This window comes from Hylobates moloch, unplaced genomic scaffold (genome assembly GCF_009828535.3).
Source record: "Hylobates moloch isolate HMO894 unplaced genomic scaffold, HMol_V3 SCAFFOLD_19, whole genome shotgun sequence".
Taxonomy (NCBI): Eukaryota; Metazoa; Chordata; class Mammalia; order Primates; family Hylobatidae; genus Hylobates; species Hylobates moloch.
Window position 1 is genome coordinate 59680214 of NW_026652294.1, and position 19976 is coordinate 59700189.

Here is a 19976-nt window from a genome sequence, read left to right on the forward strand (position 1 = left end):
GGTTTTCATAGACTTCAAGAAGGTAGGCAGAAGAAAAAACATTTGCATAACACTATTCCAAAAGGATTTTTTTTGTGTCTCACGGGAGTGGAATGTGGAGGTTTGAGAAGCATCTACAGTTTGAAGCACAATATCGGCAATATTACCAGCAGGAAAACATCAACAGGATTGTGAGATGAAGCACTTGTCTGCAATCTGTAATGCCTCAAGCCTTGCTACTCCTTCAAGTGTAGCCCTTGGGCTAGCAGCATTGATGTTACCAGAAGTTTTGAGAATTTCAGCATCCCTAGTTCCACCTCAGACCTACATTAGAATTTGCATCTTTAATAAGATTCCCAGGTGATTCACATTAAAGCTGGAAACATACTGGCCTGGAGGGTTGTAGAAAAAAGGAGGAAGGGGGTGAATTTTTTGAGGGGAAGGAATGGAGAAAGACCTATGTATTTTTCTCTCTGTTAGGAAACATAATCACCGGTGCACCATACGTACGTCCCTCCTTGAGTGACCTTGATGACACAGTCATCAGTTTTACAAACTGCCAATAAGCCTCGAGGGCCTGGAAGCAGAGCTGTCTTAAGATGAATGTGAGCTATGAGAAGTAGGCTTTTCCAGATAGGAGAAAGATGATACTCCCCCAGGCAAGGGGAGCTCATGCCTGTTTGATTGTGAAGCATATACATTATGTCACTGGAAATAAGAAGGGGTTAGTAGAAGCTCCAGAAAGGAGTCTCCAGCTCGGCATGTTGATTGGCTAGCATTGAGCAGTAGCTTCAACTTACCTGGGACACAAATGGCTTACCAGCCAATGGAACGTGAACTCTATGGCCAAAAACATTTGATTTTCATTAAAGATGGCCACAGTGTGTTAACTTAATAGAAAGTCGCTGGTGATTGTTTTCCAAAGGACACACCTGGGGGTGGGAATGGAGGACATGAATGTAATAATGTATAGACTGCCAATTACAAGATGTTTTGAGTTGCTAACTGCCTAAAAACATTCATTCAATCACATTGGTTCATAGAATTACACAAAGAATTAAAAGCCTGCTGCTCTGGGGGTGTCTCAGCTGGACAACCAACAAAAGCTATTCCTGGCCAATCAGAATGTGAAAGGAGGAGGTGGCAGTGATAGCATTTCACTTCCTACTGTGGCAGGGTCCATTCCTTTAGATTTAGCTTTCAAATAGCAACCTCTCTGGCTCCTCACCTGGCCCCAGCTGGAGAAGGCCCACTCCACACACAGCTGCTGGTTACAGGCCTGGGTGTCCACAGGCCGCTTGGCGACCTGGGTGCACATGTCATTGGACACAGGGGTGGAGATCCCAGAGGCTTTCAGCTTTTGACAGGTCACCCTGCGGGTCTGGACACCTCCCCCACAGCTCCGGGTACAGGCAGACCAGGAGGTCACCATCCACCTGGGGAGAGGAAGAAGTGTCAGGAGACCCCTAAAGGGACAGGCCCTGGGGAAAAGAGACCACCTCCCCCCGACATCCCTGCTCTTGCCACTAATTTGGGGCCAAGGCTCTTTTCACAGTATTTACTTGGAAAGATAGGCTGAAAAATGACTCCTCCAAAAGATATCCATGTCAAATCCCTAGTGCCTGTGAATGTTATGTGGGAAGGTTCTTTGCAGATGTAATTATGGTCTTGAGATACGATTATCTTAGATTATCTGTCTGGGCCCTAAATGCCTGCCATAACAAGTGTTCATACAGAGAGGAGGAGGAGACAATGTGACCATGAAGGCTGAAGGTGGAGTGATGTGGCCATAAGCCACCTGGGGCCACCAGAAGTGGATTTTCTCCTAGAACCTTTGGAGGTGACGTGACCCTCCTGATACCTTGATCTTGGACTTTTGGCCTTCAAACTTGTAAGAGAATCAATTTGTTGTTTTGTAACTGCAGTGTTGGTACTTCCTAAAGGAGATCCAAGCATGTGACAGGAGAGACAGTTGTTCTAGGGAAGTCAGATCCAAATTTGTGTCACCTCCTGACCCGGAAAGTAATCTGGGCCTCACTGAAGTCAAGCTTTTGTCTGGTATTGCTCAGTATACTTCCTGCTGCACATTTTGGTCAATCTCTCAGAAACAGGTAAAGTTCCATCTCTTGGCGTGACAGTGTGACAGTCTATAGGTCTTATACCTCTCAGAGGGCTGCGTGGTAGAAGTAGTTGTTCTCTGAATGTTTGTTAGGTTCCAAAAGTGAGACTGTGACAAATAGACTTTTCTCACAAAGCCAGCCTGTAAACTGGGAACACTCTGAAATCCTTGGTCCGTATACAAACATGCAGGGATTCTCGTTGCATGTGTGCACCCCGTGATAATTCTCAAAGAGAAGGAGACAGCTTGGGGAAATTGCAAGACTGTTGCTCATGTAATCTAGAACAAAAAAATCCCACTCTTTGGTTTTAGTGATGGAGAAAATTTATCTAACAAAATGGTTAAAACAGCTACCTGGGTCACAGCAGGGTTACCCAGTTGTATCTCAAAGAGACAACCAGGGCAACACTTGTTCACATGCAAAGAAGGATACTAAGTGTTCAAAACGTCTGGCAGGCAAACGGGTCAAAGGTGAACCCATGGCTACGTCCTAGCCAAGCGGCGCCACATCTGGCTTTCAGGAGAGGCATGTAGCTGGGAAGGGGAGCAAATTCCTCCTAAATCTGGATCTGTGACTTATTTAGTTTTGTGGCCACTTCCCTGCTCTTTTGCCTTGTAGAGGGATGACTGCATGCAGATTTCCAACCCACAGGAGCAGAGCCACTTAGGAAGCAGGCAAGAGGTGTTTAAAAACTCCTGGGGGCATTGAAATACAAGAAAACAGAGCCATTATTATTTCATTTGCAGAAGTAAATTAAGCTGATTGACTCTGACCATCACCAAATCAAGTCAAAAAGTTCCTGGCACGTCAAAGATCTCTTCTTCATTTTGCACAGCTTGGCAAGGGCAGTTTTCCAGCCTCTTATATCCCTGGTGAATGTCAGGCCTGCATTTCCATCAACTTTTATTTCCAAATATACGTTTCAGCAATTTTTCAGAAGCTAGAGTGGGGGGTTTGAGAAAGGAGAGGGCCAGGCTATATTACAGTTCAGGAAGGGTATAAAAGGACATTAATCATTCCTGTGGAAACCTTCCCGTCAGCAAGCCAAACTGCTGATATTAATGAGCATGTTTCATATTTCACTGAGTCTCTCCTGGTTTCAGCTGCTCCTTATGACTCAGCTGGCAAAACAGAAAGCAGTTGCCTAAGTCTTGTATGAAAGCCCTACAGATAGGTAGTAAAGGGGCATTTGAGGGCCGAGCCACATCCCCCCAGGCTCTCAGCACCACACCAGTGCCAACTCCAAGCCCATCTATTATCTGTTTAACTACTGCTGAGGACAGAGGATGAGGTGCACAGGGGGACTCATAGCCTCTTGAAGCATGAGGAAGGTGGCAGAGGCTTTAGGTGTCATTCTGGGCCACACAAGGGACCCAAATGCAGAGCATGAGGCTACTGTCGGAAACAGATTTATTCCAACTTTAGTGAGATGCCTTTGTAGAAAAGAGGAAGATAAGATTTCCCCAACTGAACTGGAGTACTGATTAGCGTGGGTATTTAAGGTTAGACTTGGAGGGCGGACAGAACCCAGTAATCGTTGTTTCTTCAGCCCTTCAATTGAAAAGACATTGCTTTCTACAAGCAACTCAGAGTCAGTTGATTACTGTAGGATGGGGGCGTCTATGGCTTGCCAGGGCCTGGGAAGCTCTTGCTCCCTGAACAGACCCTGTTAGGGACTTGGGAAACCTGGTTGGCCATTGGTGGGGTGAGGAATAAACAAAGCTGAGAGAGGTGGCATAGTCTGAGGATATTTTCAGCAAGGTGGAGCGGCCTGACAAGCCTGTGCCTAGGGGGAAGAACAGCTCCTTGGCTGGCATCTCTCCCTGCACAGTGCTACTGAAGGGGTGACCATTGACTTCGCTAAAAGTGAGGGCCCATCCTAGGGTGGGGAGGTCTGAGCCAGTGTCCGCTGCACTCACCGAGAAGGGCAGTCTCTCCGGTTGCACGCGATGGGCTGCACCGCAGGGCGAACCTTCCCTGCGCAGTGGGCAGGGTTGACCTCCGTGCTGTTCAGCAGGCACCTCAAGCGGGGCTGCTGAACCCCCCGGTTACCACAGGAGGCTGAGCAGGTTGCCAGTCTGTCCACAGACCACCAGTAATCTGTCATGGGAGGAGGAGCAGAACAGAAAAGAATATAGCATAATTGCCCACACTGTGAATTCCTTCTGAGCAGGGCAGGGAGAAGGTGATGGGTGGATTTGTGGCCTGAAGGAGAGGAGCTATTATAAATGGGGCCCTGCTCCTCGATGGGCACCATTCCCGAACTATCTGGGGAAGTCACATGGTCTCTAGGGGCCTCAGCCACGAAATGAGTACAGTGACCCTCACCTCACCAAGTTATTGTGGGGACAGGAAATAATGAAAGTAAAGTAGCTCAGTGCCTGACATACAAAGAGTACATAATTAATGCCATAGGTCATCTTATTTTTAAAGATATTTGCTACAGTACCTTTTTTTCCTCATTGGTTCACCAGAAAGTGACTTTGTTTTCTACAAAGATATATAAATATAGCAAATACTTAACCATCACAGTACAGATTTGAGCTGGACTTTGCAAATGTTACCCAAAAAAGCCTATGCAGAGAGTGCTTATTTACATGAGACAATGATGTCAGTAAGAAAGCCAGTTGCTTTGGGGGTCTGGGACTCACTGATAGGTGCGATGGTAAATTTTGAGTGCTTATTTGCAAAGTTGCATATTACAAGTCTTTCAAATAGGCCCTGGCTTCTGGTTTTCAGCAGAGACTAGCTGGCTGGCAAGAAAATGGAACATTTGTTTTCCTGTCTGAAAAGCCAAATGGTGAAGGAGGATATTTAAGATGAAAACTTACCTGCTTAGAAAAATTTCCCTCCTTTCTTCATCTTTTTGTGCCGTATTGGCACAAAACTCTGTCCCTTCCCATCACATTCTTCATTTTGGAATACATCACACATAGGCCACAGGTCGAACCAGCCTATGGAAAACTCTATAAAAAGGCCAGTTTTCCCTCTTTCCCACTGATTTGGCCTCATTTACAACTCTTTCTTGGTGCAGTGAAGGCCAGGCCCCGCCCAAAGGCTTTCTGACCTGCCTGTTTTCCTGGAAGGTTAATGCATGAGCCATGTGGGCTTCGCAGTCTGTTCTTTGTCAGGGCCAAAGGAAAGGTGCCTGGAAAGCCCTCAGCTTATGACTAAAGCTGAAGACTCTTCAGAATGATCAGCAGGCACTGGCATCAGGCCTGTCTCTCTAGGCAGGAGGCAGTAACCAAACAAACAGGCTACTCTGTGTGTGTGAGATCTGTACTAGTTAAATCAGCATAAAAGAATCACATCTGACTTGGATATATAGTGGTTCCATGGTCCTGAGCAACAGCAGCATTATAAGCAGAAGGGCCTATTTATGAAGGCAGCACTGGCTTTTCCAGGTTCTGCTGGGATGGGGCATGATGGCTCTTCTGAAGGGCCACGTTGACAGAAGTAGGGTCTCACTGTATGGAAACATGGCATGGTTTTGGTTTTCATGCCTTGAGTACCACTGGAGATCAAAAATCTCTTTGTTCTGCTAGATAGTTAGTTAGATTCCCAAGTGGGCTTTCTTGTTCAAGTCCAGTATGCAAAGTCTGCAGGATTTCTCACCTTGGATCACTAAAGATGCCTTCTGCATGAGCACTCCTGCCTCATTCTGAGCAAGGCAGCTGAATTCCCCTTGCGACCCACCGCTAAGGTTTGCAACTTGAAGGATCTGTCCAGCTGCCAAGATGTGATGCGTCAGTCCTGTGGCAGTGACAATTGGCTGACCACCATGAAACCAGGTGATATTAGGGACAGGGTGACCTTTGATGGGGCAGCCTAGAAGGAGAGGAAAAGAAGTAAGCCTTAGTAAAGCCATAAGGAACACATTGCTGGTGCACTGGTTTACTGTCTTTGTGACTCTAGAAATTGTACACACAATGTGGCCTTGTCCATGGCATTTTTATTATATTTGCCATTCCTGAGCAAATAGGAGATGTTTTTATTCTCTGAATTTCTAGGAGGGTGACTATGATTCATTCAATTAAGTAAAATTATTGGATAACAAAAGTACCTATTTCTTTCTGTTTATGTCCCTATACTAACTTTAAAAAAAGATACAATTAATCTTCATTCATTGAACAGTTTTTTTCAAGGTAAGTAATTCTTATAGTGATTTTTTTTCTGACAGAAATTCCTTCTTCAAATACAATATGTTGGGAAAAAATACCATACTATATAGTAATAGTTAAGAAACAAACTTGATTTAGTAAAAGTATCATATTCCCTCATTTTACTTGTGATATGATTTTTCCAGTCAGAGACTAGGAAAACAATTTTAAACATGGATCTTTTTTCTGCATAAGGCTTTGTCTTCTGAAGGCTTTTGCTAAGCCTGCACTGGACATGTACAATATTGTACATATCTACAGGGCCATCAAACATACTTTGATATAATAAACTCAAATGTCATCATGTCTACCCAAGACTTTGTAGCGTAGAATCGGTAAGATAAACAGGTTGCAGTTGTGAGAGAAATTCCTCGAAGGTCAGGGTACTTGCTGAATTCGCTGTTGTGCCCCAGCAACTTACCTTCCACAGAGAATTTATTTGGAAGTGTAAAATGCAGTAAGTCATTGAAAATTAAAGAACCTATAGATTGTTCCCCCCTCAGTTCACTTAGAAAAACATCTGTTTGGTACCTACTGCTCTAGGGACAGTTAAGATAATTAAGACTATCTTCCCTCTTCTAGGGAGATCTCAGCTGGTATAAGATTTTTAGAAAGCACACTCATAAAACTGCAAATGCAAGGCAGGAAATGATGAGATACGAGACACAAAGATGGTGCTATGGTCTGAGGGTTTGTGTACCCCCTAGATTCATACTGAATTCTAATCACCAAAGTGATGGTATCAGAGGGTGGGGCCTTTGGGAGGTGATTCCGTCACATGGGCTCTGTCCTCACGAATGCGATCCGTGTCCTCATAAAAGAGGCCCTGGAGAGCTGCCTTGGCCCTTCCACCATGTGGGACACACTGAAAAGCTGCCATCTATGAAGCAGACAGCAAGCCCTCACCGATACCAAATCTGGTGCTGCAATGATCTGGGACTTGCCAGACTCTAGAACTGCAAAAAACAAATTTGTTTATAAGCCACTAGTTTTTATGATATGTCTGTGTCTGTTGTATCACCCTGACTGGACTAAGACAGGTGGCTACCCTCTGTGGATGTGTGGGTGCCTATGCATCTACAGAGAGAAGGGATTTTTCTGATGTCATTTCTTTTTTGACAGGGTCTCACTCTGTCACCCAAGCTGGAGTGCAGTGGTGCAATCTCAGCTCACAGCAACCTCCAACTCCCAAGTAACTATGATTACAGGTGTGCACCACCATGTCCAGATAATTTCTGTGTGTATGTAGGTATATACTTGTATGTATGTATGTGTACACACACACACACACACACACATATATACACATACATATTTTTAAGTAGAGACAAGGTTTCACCATGTTGGCCAGGCTGGTCTTGAACTCCTGGCCTCAAGTGATCTGCTCGCCTCAGCCTCCCAAAGTGCAAGGATTACAGAAGTGAGCCACCACACCTGACCTAATATTTCTTGTTTTTGAATCCAGGGATAGAACTGTTAAAATTTACACAAGATTGGGAATCCCTAGAAATCATCTAGTTCACCACCAGAGGAAGAAACTGAGACCTAGAGAGGTTAGGAGACCTTCCTGAGGTTGTGCGGCAGGCCTTCTATCCGACTCCTGGACTGTGTTTTTTCCCCCATACCTGCTACTTGTTCAGCTGGGCGCCTTGCTACTTCCTTCGTTTCTTTGCTCACTTATTTTTTCCTCTTCATTTTTGTTTTTCCTGAGGTAGTAGTGAGAGGGTAGGAGCAGACTATTTGGAAGGGAGAGTTCTAAAAAGATAACCTAAAAATGGACCCCTGGAAGCTCAGTGTGGGATGTAGTGTTATATGATCCAATTCTTCACTCCTTCCTGTATCCGCTGACTTGCGCATGCCACTTGACAGTGCCCTCCCATGAGAGAGCGATTATACTTCCCCCTCCTGGCTTTGGCCATGTGAGTTATTTAGCTGACAAAAATGAGATAGATGTTACAATAACAATGAACAATCAGAAAAGAAAAACAAGTTCACTCACAACAGCATCAAAAAGGAGAAAATACTTAGGAATAAACTTAACCAAGGAGGCTACTATGGTTCAGATGTTTGTCTCCTCCAAAGCTCATGTTGAAATTTAATTGCCACTGTAACAGTAGTAAGAGGTGATCAGGCCATGAGGGCTCTGTCCTTATGGGTTGGATTAATGCCATTATAAAAGGGTGAGTTCAGCCCTTACTTGTCTCTTTGCACTTCCACCTTTTGCCACGTGAAGACAAAGCTTTCCTCCCTTTTGAAGGATGCAAAGGAGGACTGTGAGCCACTAAATTTCTGTTCATTATAAATTACCTAGTCTCAGGTATTCTGTTATAGCAGCACAAAATGGACTGAGAGACAAAAATCTTGAACACTGAAAATGACAAAATACGGCTGAAAGAAATTAAAGAAGATATAAATTCATGGAAGGACATATCATGTTTATGGATTAGGAGACTTAATACTGTTAGGATGTCAATACTACCCATAGTGATCGACAGATTCAATGCAATCCCTATCAATCAAAATCCCAATGGCATATTTTGCAAATAGAGAATCTCATGCTAAAGTTTATATGGAATATCAAAAAACCCAGAATAACCAAACAACCTTGAAAAAGAAGAACAAAGAGGATTCACAGTTCCTGATTTCAAAACTTAATACAAAGTGATAGTAATCAAAACAGTACTGTACTGGCATAAAACAGACACAGAGACCAAAAGAACAGAATAGAGACCGGAAACAGACTTTTAAACATATGGTGAAATGATTTTTGACAAGGTTGCTAAGACCATTCACTGGGGAAAGGACAGTCTTGCCAACAAATGGTTCTGGGAAAATGGATATCCATATGTGAACAAATGACTTACACTATATATAAAAATTAACTCAAAATGGATGAAAGACCTAAACCTAAGAGCTGAAAGTATAAAACTCTTACAAAAAATCACAGGGGAAAACTTTAATGACATTGGCTTTGGCAATGATTTCTTAGATATGACACTAAAATATAGGCAACAAATGAAAAAAATAAAGTGGATTCCATCAAAATTTATATCTTTGACACATCGTAAGACACTATCAAGTGAGTGAAAAAGCAACTCACAGAATGAGAGAAAATATTTGCAAATCATAGATCTGATAAGAGATTAATATCCAGAATATATAAAGAACTCTTAAAACTTGATAACTAACAAACAACCCGGTTTAGGCAAATGCCCAAATAAGCGAAGGACTTGAGCAGACATTTCTCCAAAAGAGATACATGAATGGCCAATAAACACATGAAAAGTTGCTCTAAAGCCACCATGAGTTACCACTGCATACCCGCCAGGATGGCTATTATTAAAAGAAACCCAAAATATAAATGTTTGCAAATATGTGAAAAAATTGGAACCCTTGTGCATTGCTAGTGGGAATATAAAATGGAACAGCTGTTGTGGAAAACAGTATGGTGGCCCCTCAAAAAATTAAATATAGGATTATCATATGCTCCAGCAATTCCACTTTAGGGTATATATTCAAAAGAATTGAAAGCAGGAACTTTAAAAGATATTTGTACACCTATGTTCATAGCACCATTATTCATAATACCCAAAAGATTTAAACAACCCAAATATCCAATAATTGATGGGTAGATAAACAAAATGTGGTATATATGTATGATGGAATATTATACAGCCTTAAGGAATGACATTCTGACATATGCTACAACATGGATGAGCCTTGAAAACATTATGCTAAATGAAGGAAGTCAGACATAAAAGGACAAATATTGTATGATTCCACTTATATGAGGTACCTAGAACAGCCAAATTCATAGAAACAGAAAGTGGAATAGTGGCTACCAGAGGCTGGGAGAAGGGAGGGAGGGGGAGTGCAGTTTCAGTTGATGAAAAAATTCTGGAGACAGTGATGATAGCTGCACAACAAGGTAGATGTATGCAATGGAATCAAGCTGTACACTTAAAAAGAGTTGAAAGTGTAAATTTTATGTATCTCTTACCACAATAAAAAACTGAGGCAGAGATGCTAATGTACCAGTTCCAAACCTAGACCTCAAGAGATCTTGGGAGCTGTTGCTTGTGCTCTTGTGCCTTTGCCATTATATTAGAAAGTCATGTCGGGACTGGCCTGATGACCCCAAGAGGAAGATGTGAGAAATGTGGAGAACAGTCAAGTCACTCCAGCCAAACCCAGCTTAGATCGGCTGAACTAAGTAAGATCAGTAAGAACAATTGATTGTTGTTTTAAGTCACCGAGTTTGGGCTTTTTAAAATGCAGCATGTGTATGTGTGAGGTGATAGCTAACTGATACATTTAGGGAGAGGTATCTTCCAGCTTTTCCACTTGGCCAATAGATTGAAGGCCTGGAAAAGGACAGAGCTGCTACTTGTGTGCTGACCCAGCTCTTGCCTGACCTGTATCCTCTTTTTTTTTTTTTTTTTTTTTGAGGCAGGCTCTCATTCTGTTGCTCAGGTTGGAGTGTAATGGTGCAATCATAGCTCACTGCAATCTCAAACTCCCGGGCTCAAGTGATCCTCCCACCTCAGCCTCCCGAATAGCTAGGGATTACAGGCATGTGCCACCACACACAGCTAATTAATTTTTTTAGTAGAGATGGAGTCTTGCTGTGTTGCCTAGGCTGGTCTTGAACTCCTGGCCTCAAGTGATCCTCCCCCCTCAGCTTCCCAAAGTGCTGGGATTACAGGTGTGAGCCACCTTGCCTGGCCCTGTATTACCTTATTCAAGGTACTCAGGAGAAGCAGGCTCACCACAAGCTCCTGGTGGCATCTAGGCATCTATATGCCACGAGGTCCATGGTGGTGTCACCGCACTCCTGTTCTGAAATGAGGGTAGAAGTGGCCTTGAGGAGAGAAATCAGTCTACTGGGGATCTCCTGGGATCCGGGCACCTATACCTTCCAACCCTAAATGTAGCCTGGAGTAAAATGCTGGTTCCATTTTCCAATAAAAGCCAGGAAAACTGTATGTGTATGAAGGCAAATATACTTCTAAAACTGCAGCTGAAACAAATAAAGCTTTTTAGCCTGACTGAAATAGGCAAATGCATGTCTCCCTATCACATCTACTTTGAAGAAAAAAAAAAAGGGCCATATGCTATCAAGGTGCTGGCTCCATGAATCCTGTTTGGTCAGCCCTGGTGAGGCTGATGAGATTTAAGTTGATAAATATGAACCTTACTCTTCCTAAGCACGTTTCCCAGGGAATCTTTCATATTTTCTCCTAGTCTTTATTTTCCCAACTGCCTTAGGATTTTCTGAGAGAGTCCGTATTTAGGCAGAAAAAGGAGTGGTAGCATCCCCTAGGTTGGTCTCTATGGCTGAAGAACTTATCTGGGAGCCAGAAACCTTAGTCAGCTAAATAAGAGGAATACTAAATAAGAGGAATATTTGCACAAAAATTACATCCAAATTCCTCCCTCCTTCTTGGAATCAGAGGCCATAGTGAGTAGCCAGGAAACCTCTCTTGGCCCAGCTGAGCCTTGGGTCTTGCTCATGTTCCCAGGGCCTCCCAGCCTGCTATTCCTTGTGCAGATGAGAATAGGGTAGAGATGTTTCCAAGGGCGGGCCTGCCATGGATGTGGAGTTCTTGGAACTCAAGGCCCAGGAGAAGAAGCAACTAACAGGCCTTTGAGAAGCTGCCTTCATAGTACAGGCATACCTCATTTTATTGTGCTTTGCTTTATTGCACTTCACAGATCCTGCATTTGTTACAAATTGAAGGTTTGTGGCAACTCTGTGCTGAGCAAATCTATTGGCATGATTTTCTAACAGCGTGTGCATACTTTATGTCTCTGTGTCAAATTTTCAAAACTTTTCATTATTATCTATTATGGTTATCTGTGACCAGTGATCTTTGATGTTACTATTGCAATTGTTTTGGAGTACCATGAACCATGCTCATATAAAAAGATGAACTTAATTCATAAATGTTGTTTGTATTCTGACTGCTCAACTGAATGGCTATTTGTCCATCTTGCTCCCTCTCCTGGGGCCACCTCCCTATCCCGAGATGCAGCAATATTAAAATTAGGCTAATTAATAACCCTACAGTGGCATCTAAGTGTTCAAGACAAAGAAAAAGTTGTACATCTTTCATTTTAAATCAGAAGCTAGAAATGATTAAGCTTAGTGGGGAAGGGTATGTCAAAAGCCAAGATAGGTCTCTTGTGCCAAACAGCCAAGTTGTGAATGCAAAGAAAAAGCTCTTGAAGAACATTAGAAGAGCTACACCAGTGAACACAAAAAATTGATGAGAAGTAAAATAGTCTCATTGCTGATACAAGAAAGTTTTAGTGGTCTGGTTAGAATATCAAACCTGCTACAACATTCCCTTAAGCTAGTGCCTAATCCAGAGCAAGCCCTACCTCTCTTCAATTCTATGAAGGCTGAGAGACGTGAGGAAGCTGCAGAGGAAAAGATGGAAGCTAGCAGATGTTGGTTCATAAGGTTTTAGGAAAGAAACAGTCTCTCTTACATAAAAGTGCAAGTTAAAGCAGCGAGTGCTGATGTAGAAGCTGCAGCAAGTTATCCAGAAAATCTAGCTGAGATCACTGATGACGGTGGCTACGTTAAACACAAGAGATTTTCAGTGTGGATGAAACACTCTTCTATTGGAAGAAGATGCTATCTAGGAGTTTGATAACTAGAAAGAAGTCAATACCCGGCTTCAGAGCTTCAAAGGACAGGCTGACTCTCTTGTTAGGGGATAATGCACCTGGTGACTTTAAGGTGAAGCCAATGGTCATCTCTGGTTCCAACAATCCTAGGTCCCTTAAGAATTACACTATATCAAATCTGCCTGTGCTCTATAAATGGAAGAACAAAGCCTGGATGACAGCACATCTGTTTATAGCATGGTTTACAGAATATTTTAAGATCACTATTTTGTTACCTACTGCTCAGAGGAAAAGACTTCTTTCAAAATATTACTGGTTATTGACAATGCACCTGTCTACCCAAGACGTCTGATGGAGATGTACAAGGAGATACTTATTTTCATTTCTGCGAACATAACATCCATTCTGCAGTCCATGGATCAAGGAGTGATTTCAACTTTAAGAAACAAATTTCATAATGCTATAGCTGCCATGGATAGTAATTTCTAAAACGGACCTGGGAAAAGTAAATAGAAAATGTTCTGGAAAGGATTCATCATTCTAGATGCCATTAAGGACATTCATGATTCATGGGAGGAGGTCAAAATACCAACATGAACAGGAATTTGGGAGAGGTTGATTCCAACCCTCATGGATGACTTTGAGGGGTTCAAAACTTCAGTGTTGAGGAAGTCACTGCAGATGTGGTAGAAATAACAAGAGAACTAGAATGAGAAGTAAAGCCTGAAGATGTGACTGAATTGCTGCAACATCATAATAAAACTTGAATGGATGAGGAGTTGCTTTTTACAGATGAGCAAAGAAAGTGGTTTCTTGAGATGGAAACTACTCTTGGTGAAATTGCTGTGAACAGTGTTGAAATGATGACAAAGGATTTAGAATATTATATAAACTTAATTAATAAAGCAGTGTCAGAGTTTGAGAGGATTGACACCATTCCAATATTCAGCAACTATCAACATGAAGGCAAAACCCTCCACCAGCAAAAAGATTAGACTTGCTTAAGGCTCAGATAATTGTTAGCATTTTTTAGCAATAAAGTATTTTTAAGTTAAGGCATGTATGTGCTTTCTTTTAGATGTATTGGTGTTGCACACTTAGTGGATTACAATATAGTGTAAACATAACTTTTACATGTATTGGGAAACAAAAAATATTGTGTGACTCGCTTTATTGCAGTATTTGCTTTATTGCGGTGGTCTGTAACTGAACCCAAAGTATCTTGAGGATGTAACTGTAAAGCCTCTGAAACTTATCAGGCTAAGAACAGTTTTGTGGAAAAATTTTTTAAAAATCCTGGTTTTGTTACTGTGAAGGTTAGTTACACAGATTCATGACTCTGAAGGAGAACTCTAGGTTTCAGTAGGGTTCTCTGGCCTCAGTTTTCTAATTTGCAAGTGAGAATATTTGATGATTTTAAAGGTTCATTTATGTTTGAATGAAATAACCTTTAAGGTGCTTTTAGGTTCCCAAATTTCTTTTTTTTTTTTTTTTTTTTTTTATGAGACGGAGTCTTGCTCTTTCACCCAGGCGAGAGTGCAGTGGCGTGATCTCGGCTCACTGCAAGCTCTGCCTCCCGGGTTCATGCCATTCTCCTGCCTCAGCCTCCCGAGTAGCTGGGACTACAGGCGCCCGCCACTGTGCCTGGCTAATTTTTTGTATTTTTAGTAGAGATGGGGTTTCACTGTGTTAGCCAGGATGGTCTCAATCTTCTGACCTCGTGATCCGCCCGCCTCGGCCTCCCAAAGTGCTGGGACTACAGGCGTGAGCCACCACACCCGGCCTAGGTTTCCAACTTTCTTAACATAATCTCAAACTCATTCTCACCCCTCCTCTTCTCTGTCCCACAAAGCCAAGTGCCAGGGCAAAGTGGACCTATTTAAATCTGTATTGCTTGGGTTGACATATAGTGAAACGGAACTAAGCCAATGAAGGGCTCATGGAAGAAATGTTATATATGAAGGTTATTTAGGGTTTTCAACCTGGCAGTGCAGCTGGTTCCATTGTCAGTAGTTGGTCCTAGTTTGCAATTTGCTTTTCCCACACTTCAGAAGCTGCCTTATTGCGCCCTCTCAGAGATCCCAGCAGCAACTGGCACCTGCCCCCTCCCTGCAGAGCTCTGAGTCTCAGCTCCTTGTGGCCTCTCCTCCCAGCTTTGAAATTCTAATAATCCTGAGGGGAAAAAATGGCAGATAGGAGACAGAACTAACTTGCAGCTTCCACTCAGATGTACACAGCAGCGTGTGAAGACTCACATTGTGATTTTCTGCTCCAAGAACTACCACAGGAACATACAAGGAAAGGCCGGAGAATCCGCAGACCCTTTCAAGGAAGCAGCTTGCCACTGTAGCTGCCATGAGACAGCCCAAAACCTGGGAGTGCCCAAAGTGTGAGAGGGTGAGAATCTGCTTCCAAATGCACATCCTCACTGGGGAACCTGAAGGTCTAGATTCCAAATGCACATCCTCACTGGGGAACCTGAAGGTCTAGATTCCAAATGCACATCCTCACTGGGGAACCTGAAGGTCTAGATCACAGGAGAAGGATTTGACCTTACCAGGAGCTGAGATTCATTTAGAGAGCTGAGAAAAATGTAGGAGTAGAAAAAGTAGTGGGAAGAGCCCTGTTGGCTCTCAGTTCCTGGGGAAGCCATTCCTGACTTTGTCTTATAGGGTTCCTTGGAGAGGGCTGCCAGTGGGATTGGGGAAAGACCACAAGGAGTAGGAAATTTCCAAATGAACTTTGTAACAATTTTGACTGGATGTGGAGTTTCCTGGACAGAATCCTGGGGAGGGGGGTTAACTAACAGGGAGTACAGATAGGAGCACAGAAGCCACAGCAGGTGGGGAAGTGTGAAACCTGAAAGTGCTGCTCGCTTTCTCAGCTGGGAGGCTTGTAGCCTGGGCCAAGTTCTCAGCCCTGCTCACTGGCTGCCTGCAAATAAACTTGGTGCTGTTGGTGGGGCATGGTGGGAGTGAGACTGGCCTTTCGGGCTGCATGGGAGCTGGGTGAAGCCTGTCACTGCCAGCTTTCCCCACTTCCCTGGCAACTTGTATGACATAGCAGAGGCAGCCATAATCCCCCTGGGAATATAACTTTGTTGGCCTGAGAACTACACCCTATCCCCTATAGCAGTCCCAGCAAGCCCTGCCCAAAGAGAGTCTGAGCTCAGACATGCCTAACCCTGCACCCACCTGATGGTCTTTCTCTACCCGCCCTGGTAGCTGAAGACAAAGAACATAATCTCTTGGGAGATCTGTGGCCCTGCCCACTGCCTAAGAAACTCCAATACTTATCCAGGTGACCCTAGGGCAAGCTTGTATACTCCCTATACTACCACAGCTGATGATCTCTTGAAAGTGCCACTTCCTGGCTGGAGGCCAACCAACACAAAACCAGTACACTAAACAAAACTACAACCAAGGACCCTCACAGAATCCACTTCACTCCCCTACTACTGCCACCAGAGCAGGTACTGGTATTCATGGCTGAGAGACCTGAAGACAAATCACGTCACAAGACTTTTTACACACTCTCCTCAGTACCAGCCAGAAGCCCAGCAGCTCCACTGGATGGCTAAACCCGGAAGAGAAATAACTATCACTGCAGTTCAGCTCCCAGGAAGCCCCATCCCTTGGGGAAGTGGGAGAGCACCACATCAAGGGAGCACCCTGTGGGACAGAAGAATCTCAACAGCAGCCCTTGAGCCCCGGATCTTCCCTCTGACATAGTCTACCCAATGAAACGGAACCAGAAAAACAATCCTGGTATTAGGACAAAACACTCCCAAAAGATCACACTGGTTCACCAGGAACGGCTCCAAACCCAGAATAAATCTCTGAATTGCCAGAAAAAGAATTCACAACATTAATTATTAAGTTACTCAAGGAGGCACCAGGGAAAGGTGAATACCAACTTAGAGAAATCAAAAAAATGATACAGGATATGGATGGAAAAGTCTTCAGAGAAATAGCATAAATAAAAAACAATCATGGCTTCTGGAAATGAAGGACACAGAGAAATGCAAAATACACAGGAAAGTCTCAACAGAATAAAACAAGTAGAAGAAAGAACTTCAGAGCTTGAAGACAAGTCTTTTGAATTAACCCAATCTGACAAAGAAAAAAAGATTAAAACAAATGAACAAAGCCTTCAAGAAGGTTGGCATTACATTAAAAGATCAAACCTAAGAGTAATTGATGTTCCCCAGGAAGAAGATAAATCTAAATGTTTGGTAAACATATTTTAGGGAATAATCGAGGAAAACTTCCCTGACCTTGCTAGATATCTAGACATCCAAATACAAGAAGCTCAAAGAACACTCAGGAAATTAATTGCAAAAAGATAATCATCTAGGCACATAGTCATCTGGTTATCTGAAGTCAAGACAAAGGAAAGAATCTAAAGAGCTACAAGCCAAAAGTATCAGGTAACCCATAAAGGAAAACCTACCTGATTAATAGCAGATTTCTCAGCAGAAACCCTACAAGCTAGAAGTGATGGGGTCCTATCTTGAGCTTCCTTAAACAAAACAATTATCAGCCAAGAATTTTGTATCCAGTGAAACTAAGTGTCATACATGAAGGAAAGATAGTCTTTTTCAGACAAACAAATGTTGAGAGAATTCACCACTACCAAGTCAGCACTACAAGAACTGCTAAAAGGGGCTCTAAATCTTGAAACAAATCCTCAAAATACACCAAAATAGAACTTTGTAAAGCATAAATCTCACAGGACCTATTAAACAATAACACACACACACACACACACACACACACACGTATTCAGGCAACAACTAGCACAATGAATAGAATAGTACCACACCTCTCAATACTAATGTTGAATATAAATGGCTTAAATGCTCCACTTAAAAGATGGAGAATGGCAGAATAAGTAAGAATTCACCAACCAAGTATCTGCTGTCTTCAAGAGACTCACCTAACACATAAAGACTCATATAAACTTAAGGTAAAGGGGTAGAAAACAGTATTCCACGCAAATGAGCACCCAAAACAAGCAGGAGTAGCTATTCTTATACCAGACAAAACAGACTTTAAAGCAACAGCAGTTAAAAAAAGACAGAGACATATATAATGATAAAAGGACTAGTCCAACAGGAAAATATGATAATCCTAATTATGCACGTAATACTGGAGCTCCCAAATTTATAAAACAATCATTACCAGACTTAAGTAATGAGATAGATGACAACATAATAATTGTGGAGACTTCAATAATCCACTGAGAGCACTAGACAGGTCATCAAGACAGTCAACAAAGAAACAATAAACTTAAACTATAACCTAGAACAAATGGATTTAACAGATATTTGTAGGATATTCTACCCAACAACTGCAGAATATACACTCAATTCATCAGCACATGGAACATTCTCCAAGATAGTCTATATTATAGGCCATGAAACAAGTCTCAAATTTAAGAAAATCAAAATTATATCAAGTACTCTCTCAGACCACAGTGGAATAAAATTGGACATCAACTCCAAAAGGAACCTTCAAAACCATGCAAATACATGGAAATTAACCTGCTCCTGAATGACTGTTGTGTCAACAATGAAATCAAGATAGAAATTAAAAAATTCTTTGAACTGTAATAATAGTGACACAGTCTATCAAAACTTCTGTGATACAGCAAAGGTGGTGCTAAGAGGAAAGTTCACAGCATTGAATGTCTACATTAAAAAGTCTGAAAGAGCACAAATAGACCATCTAAGGTTATAGTTCAAGGAATTTGAGAAACAAGAACAAACCAAACCCAATCCCAGCAGAAGAAAGGAAATAATAAAGATCAGAGCAGAACTAAATGAAATTGAAACAAAAAACAGATATATGAAAAAAAAGCTGTCTCTTTAAAAAGATGAAACAAAACTGATAGACCATTAGTGGGTTAACCAAGAAGAGAGAAGATTCAAATATGCTCAATTAGAAAAAAAAATGGGAGATATTACAACTGATACCACAGAAATACCAAAGATCACTCAAGGCTATTATGAACAGCTTTATGTGCACAAACTAGAAAACCTAGAGGTGATGGATAAATCCCTGGAAATATACAACCCTCGTAGATTAAACCAGGAAAAAACAGAGACTCTGAACAGATCAATAACAAGCAGTGAGATTGAAATGGTAATAAAAAAATTGCCAACAAAAAAAGTCCAGGACCAGATGGATTCACAGCTGAATTCTATCAGACATTCAAAGAAGAGTTAGTACCAATCCTACTGAAACTATTCCAAAAAAAAAAGGGAAAGAGGGAGTCCTCCCTAAATCATTCTGTGAAGCCAGTATCATCCTAATACCAAAACCAGGAAAGGACATAAAGAAAACTACAGACCAGTATCCCTGATAAACATCAATGTAAAAATCCTCAACAAAATACTAGCTAACCAAATCCAACAGCATATCAAAAAGATAATCCGCCTTGATCAATTGAGTTTCATACCAGGGATGCAGGGATGGTTTAATATCTGCAAGTTAATAAATGTGATACACCACATAAATAAAAAAATCCCATGATTTCAATTGATGCAGAAAAAGCACCTGACAAAATCCAGTATTGCTTTAGGATTAGAACCCTCAGCAAAACTGGTATAGAAGAGGCACACTCTAAGGTAATAAAAGCCATCTATGACAAATCCACAGCCAACACTATACTGAATGGGGAAGAGTTCTCCCTGAGAACCAGAGCAAGACAAGGATGCCCACTTATACCACTTCTCTTCAACATAGTACTGGAAGCCCTAGCCAGAGCAATCAGACAAGAGAAAGAAATAAAGTATATCCAAATCAGTAAAGAGGAAGTAAAACTGTTGCTGTTCACCAATGATATAATCATATACCTAGAAAACCCTAAAGACTCTTCCAAAAAGCACCTAGAACTGATAAATGAATCCAGCAAAGTTTCAGGGTACAAAATTAATGTACACAAATCAGTAGCCCTGCTATATGACTACAGCAACCAAGCTGAGAATCAAATCAAGAACTCAACTCCTTTCACAATAGTTGCAAAAAAATTAAAATACTTAGGAATATGCCTAACCAAGGAGGTGAAAGACCTCTAC

The 19976-nt window shown here is 42.1% G+C and overlaps 1 protein-coding gene across 1 annotated transcript in view; it reads right to left on the bottom strand.

The window, feature by feature from the left end:
• The window catches only part of ADAMTSL1 (ADAMTS like 1), a 454301-nt gene that overhangs the window by 16821 nt on the left and 417504 nt on the right, over positions 1 to 19976 (bottom strand). Inside the window, exons 24-26 of the mRNA XM_032138382.2 lie at positions 5715 to 5927; positions 4019 to 4199; positions 1208 to 1415 (exon numbers count right to left, since the gene is read on the bottom strand). Of these exons, the coding sequence (XP_031994273.1) occupies positions 1208 to 1415; positions 4019 to 4199; positions 5715 to 5927 (602 nt within the window). The remainder of the gene's footprint in view (positions 1 to 1207; positions 1416 to 4018; positions 4200 to 5714; positions 5928 to 19976) is intronic.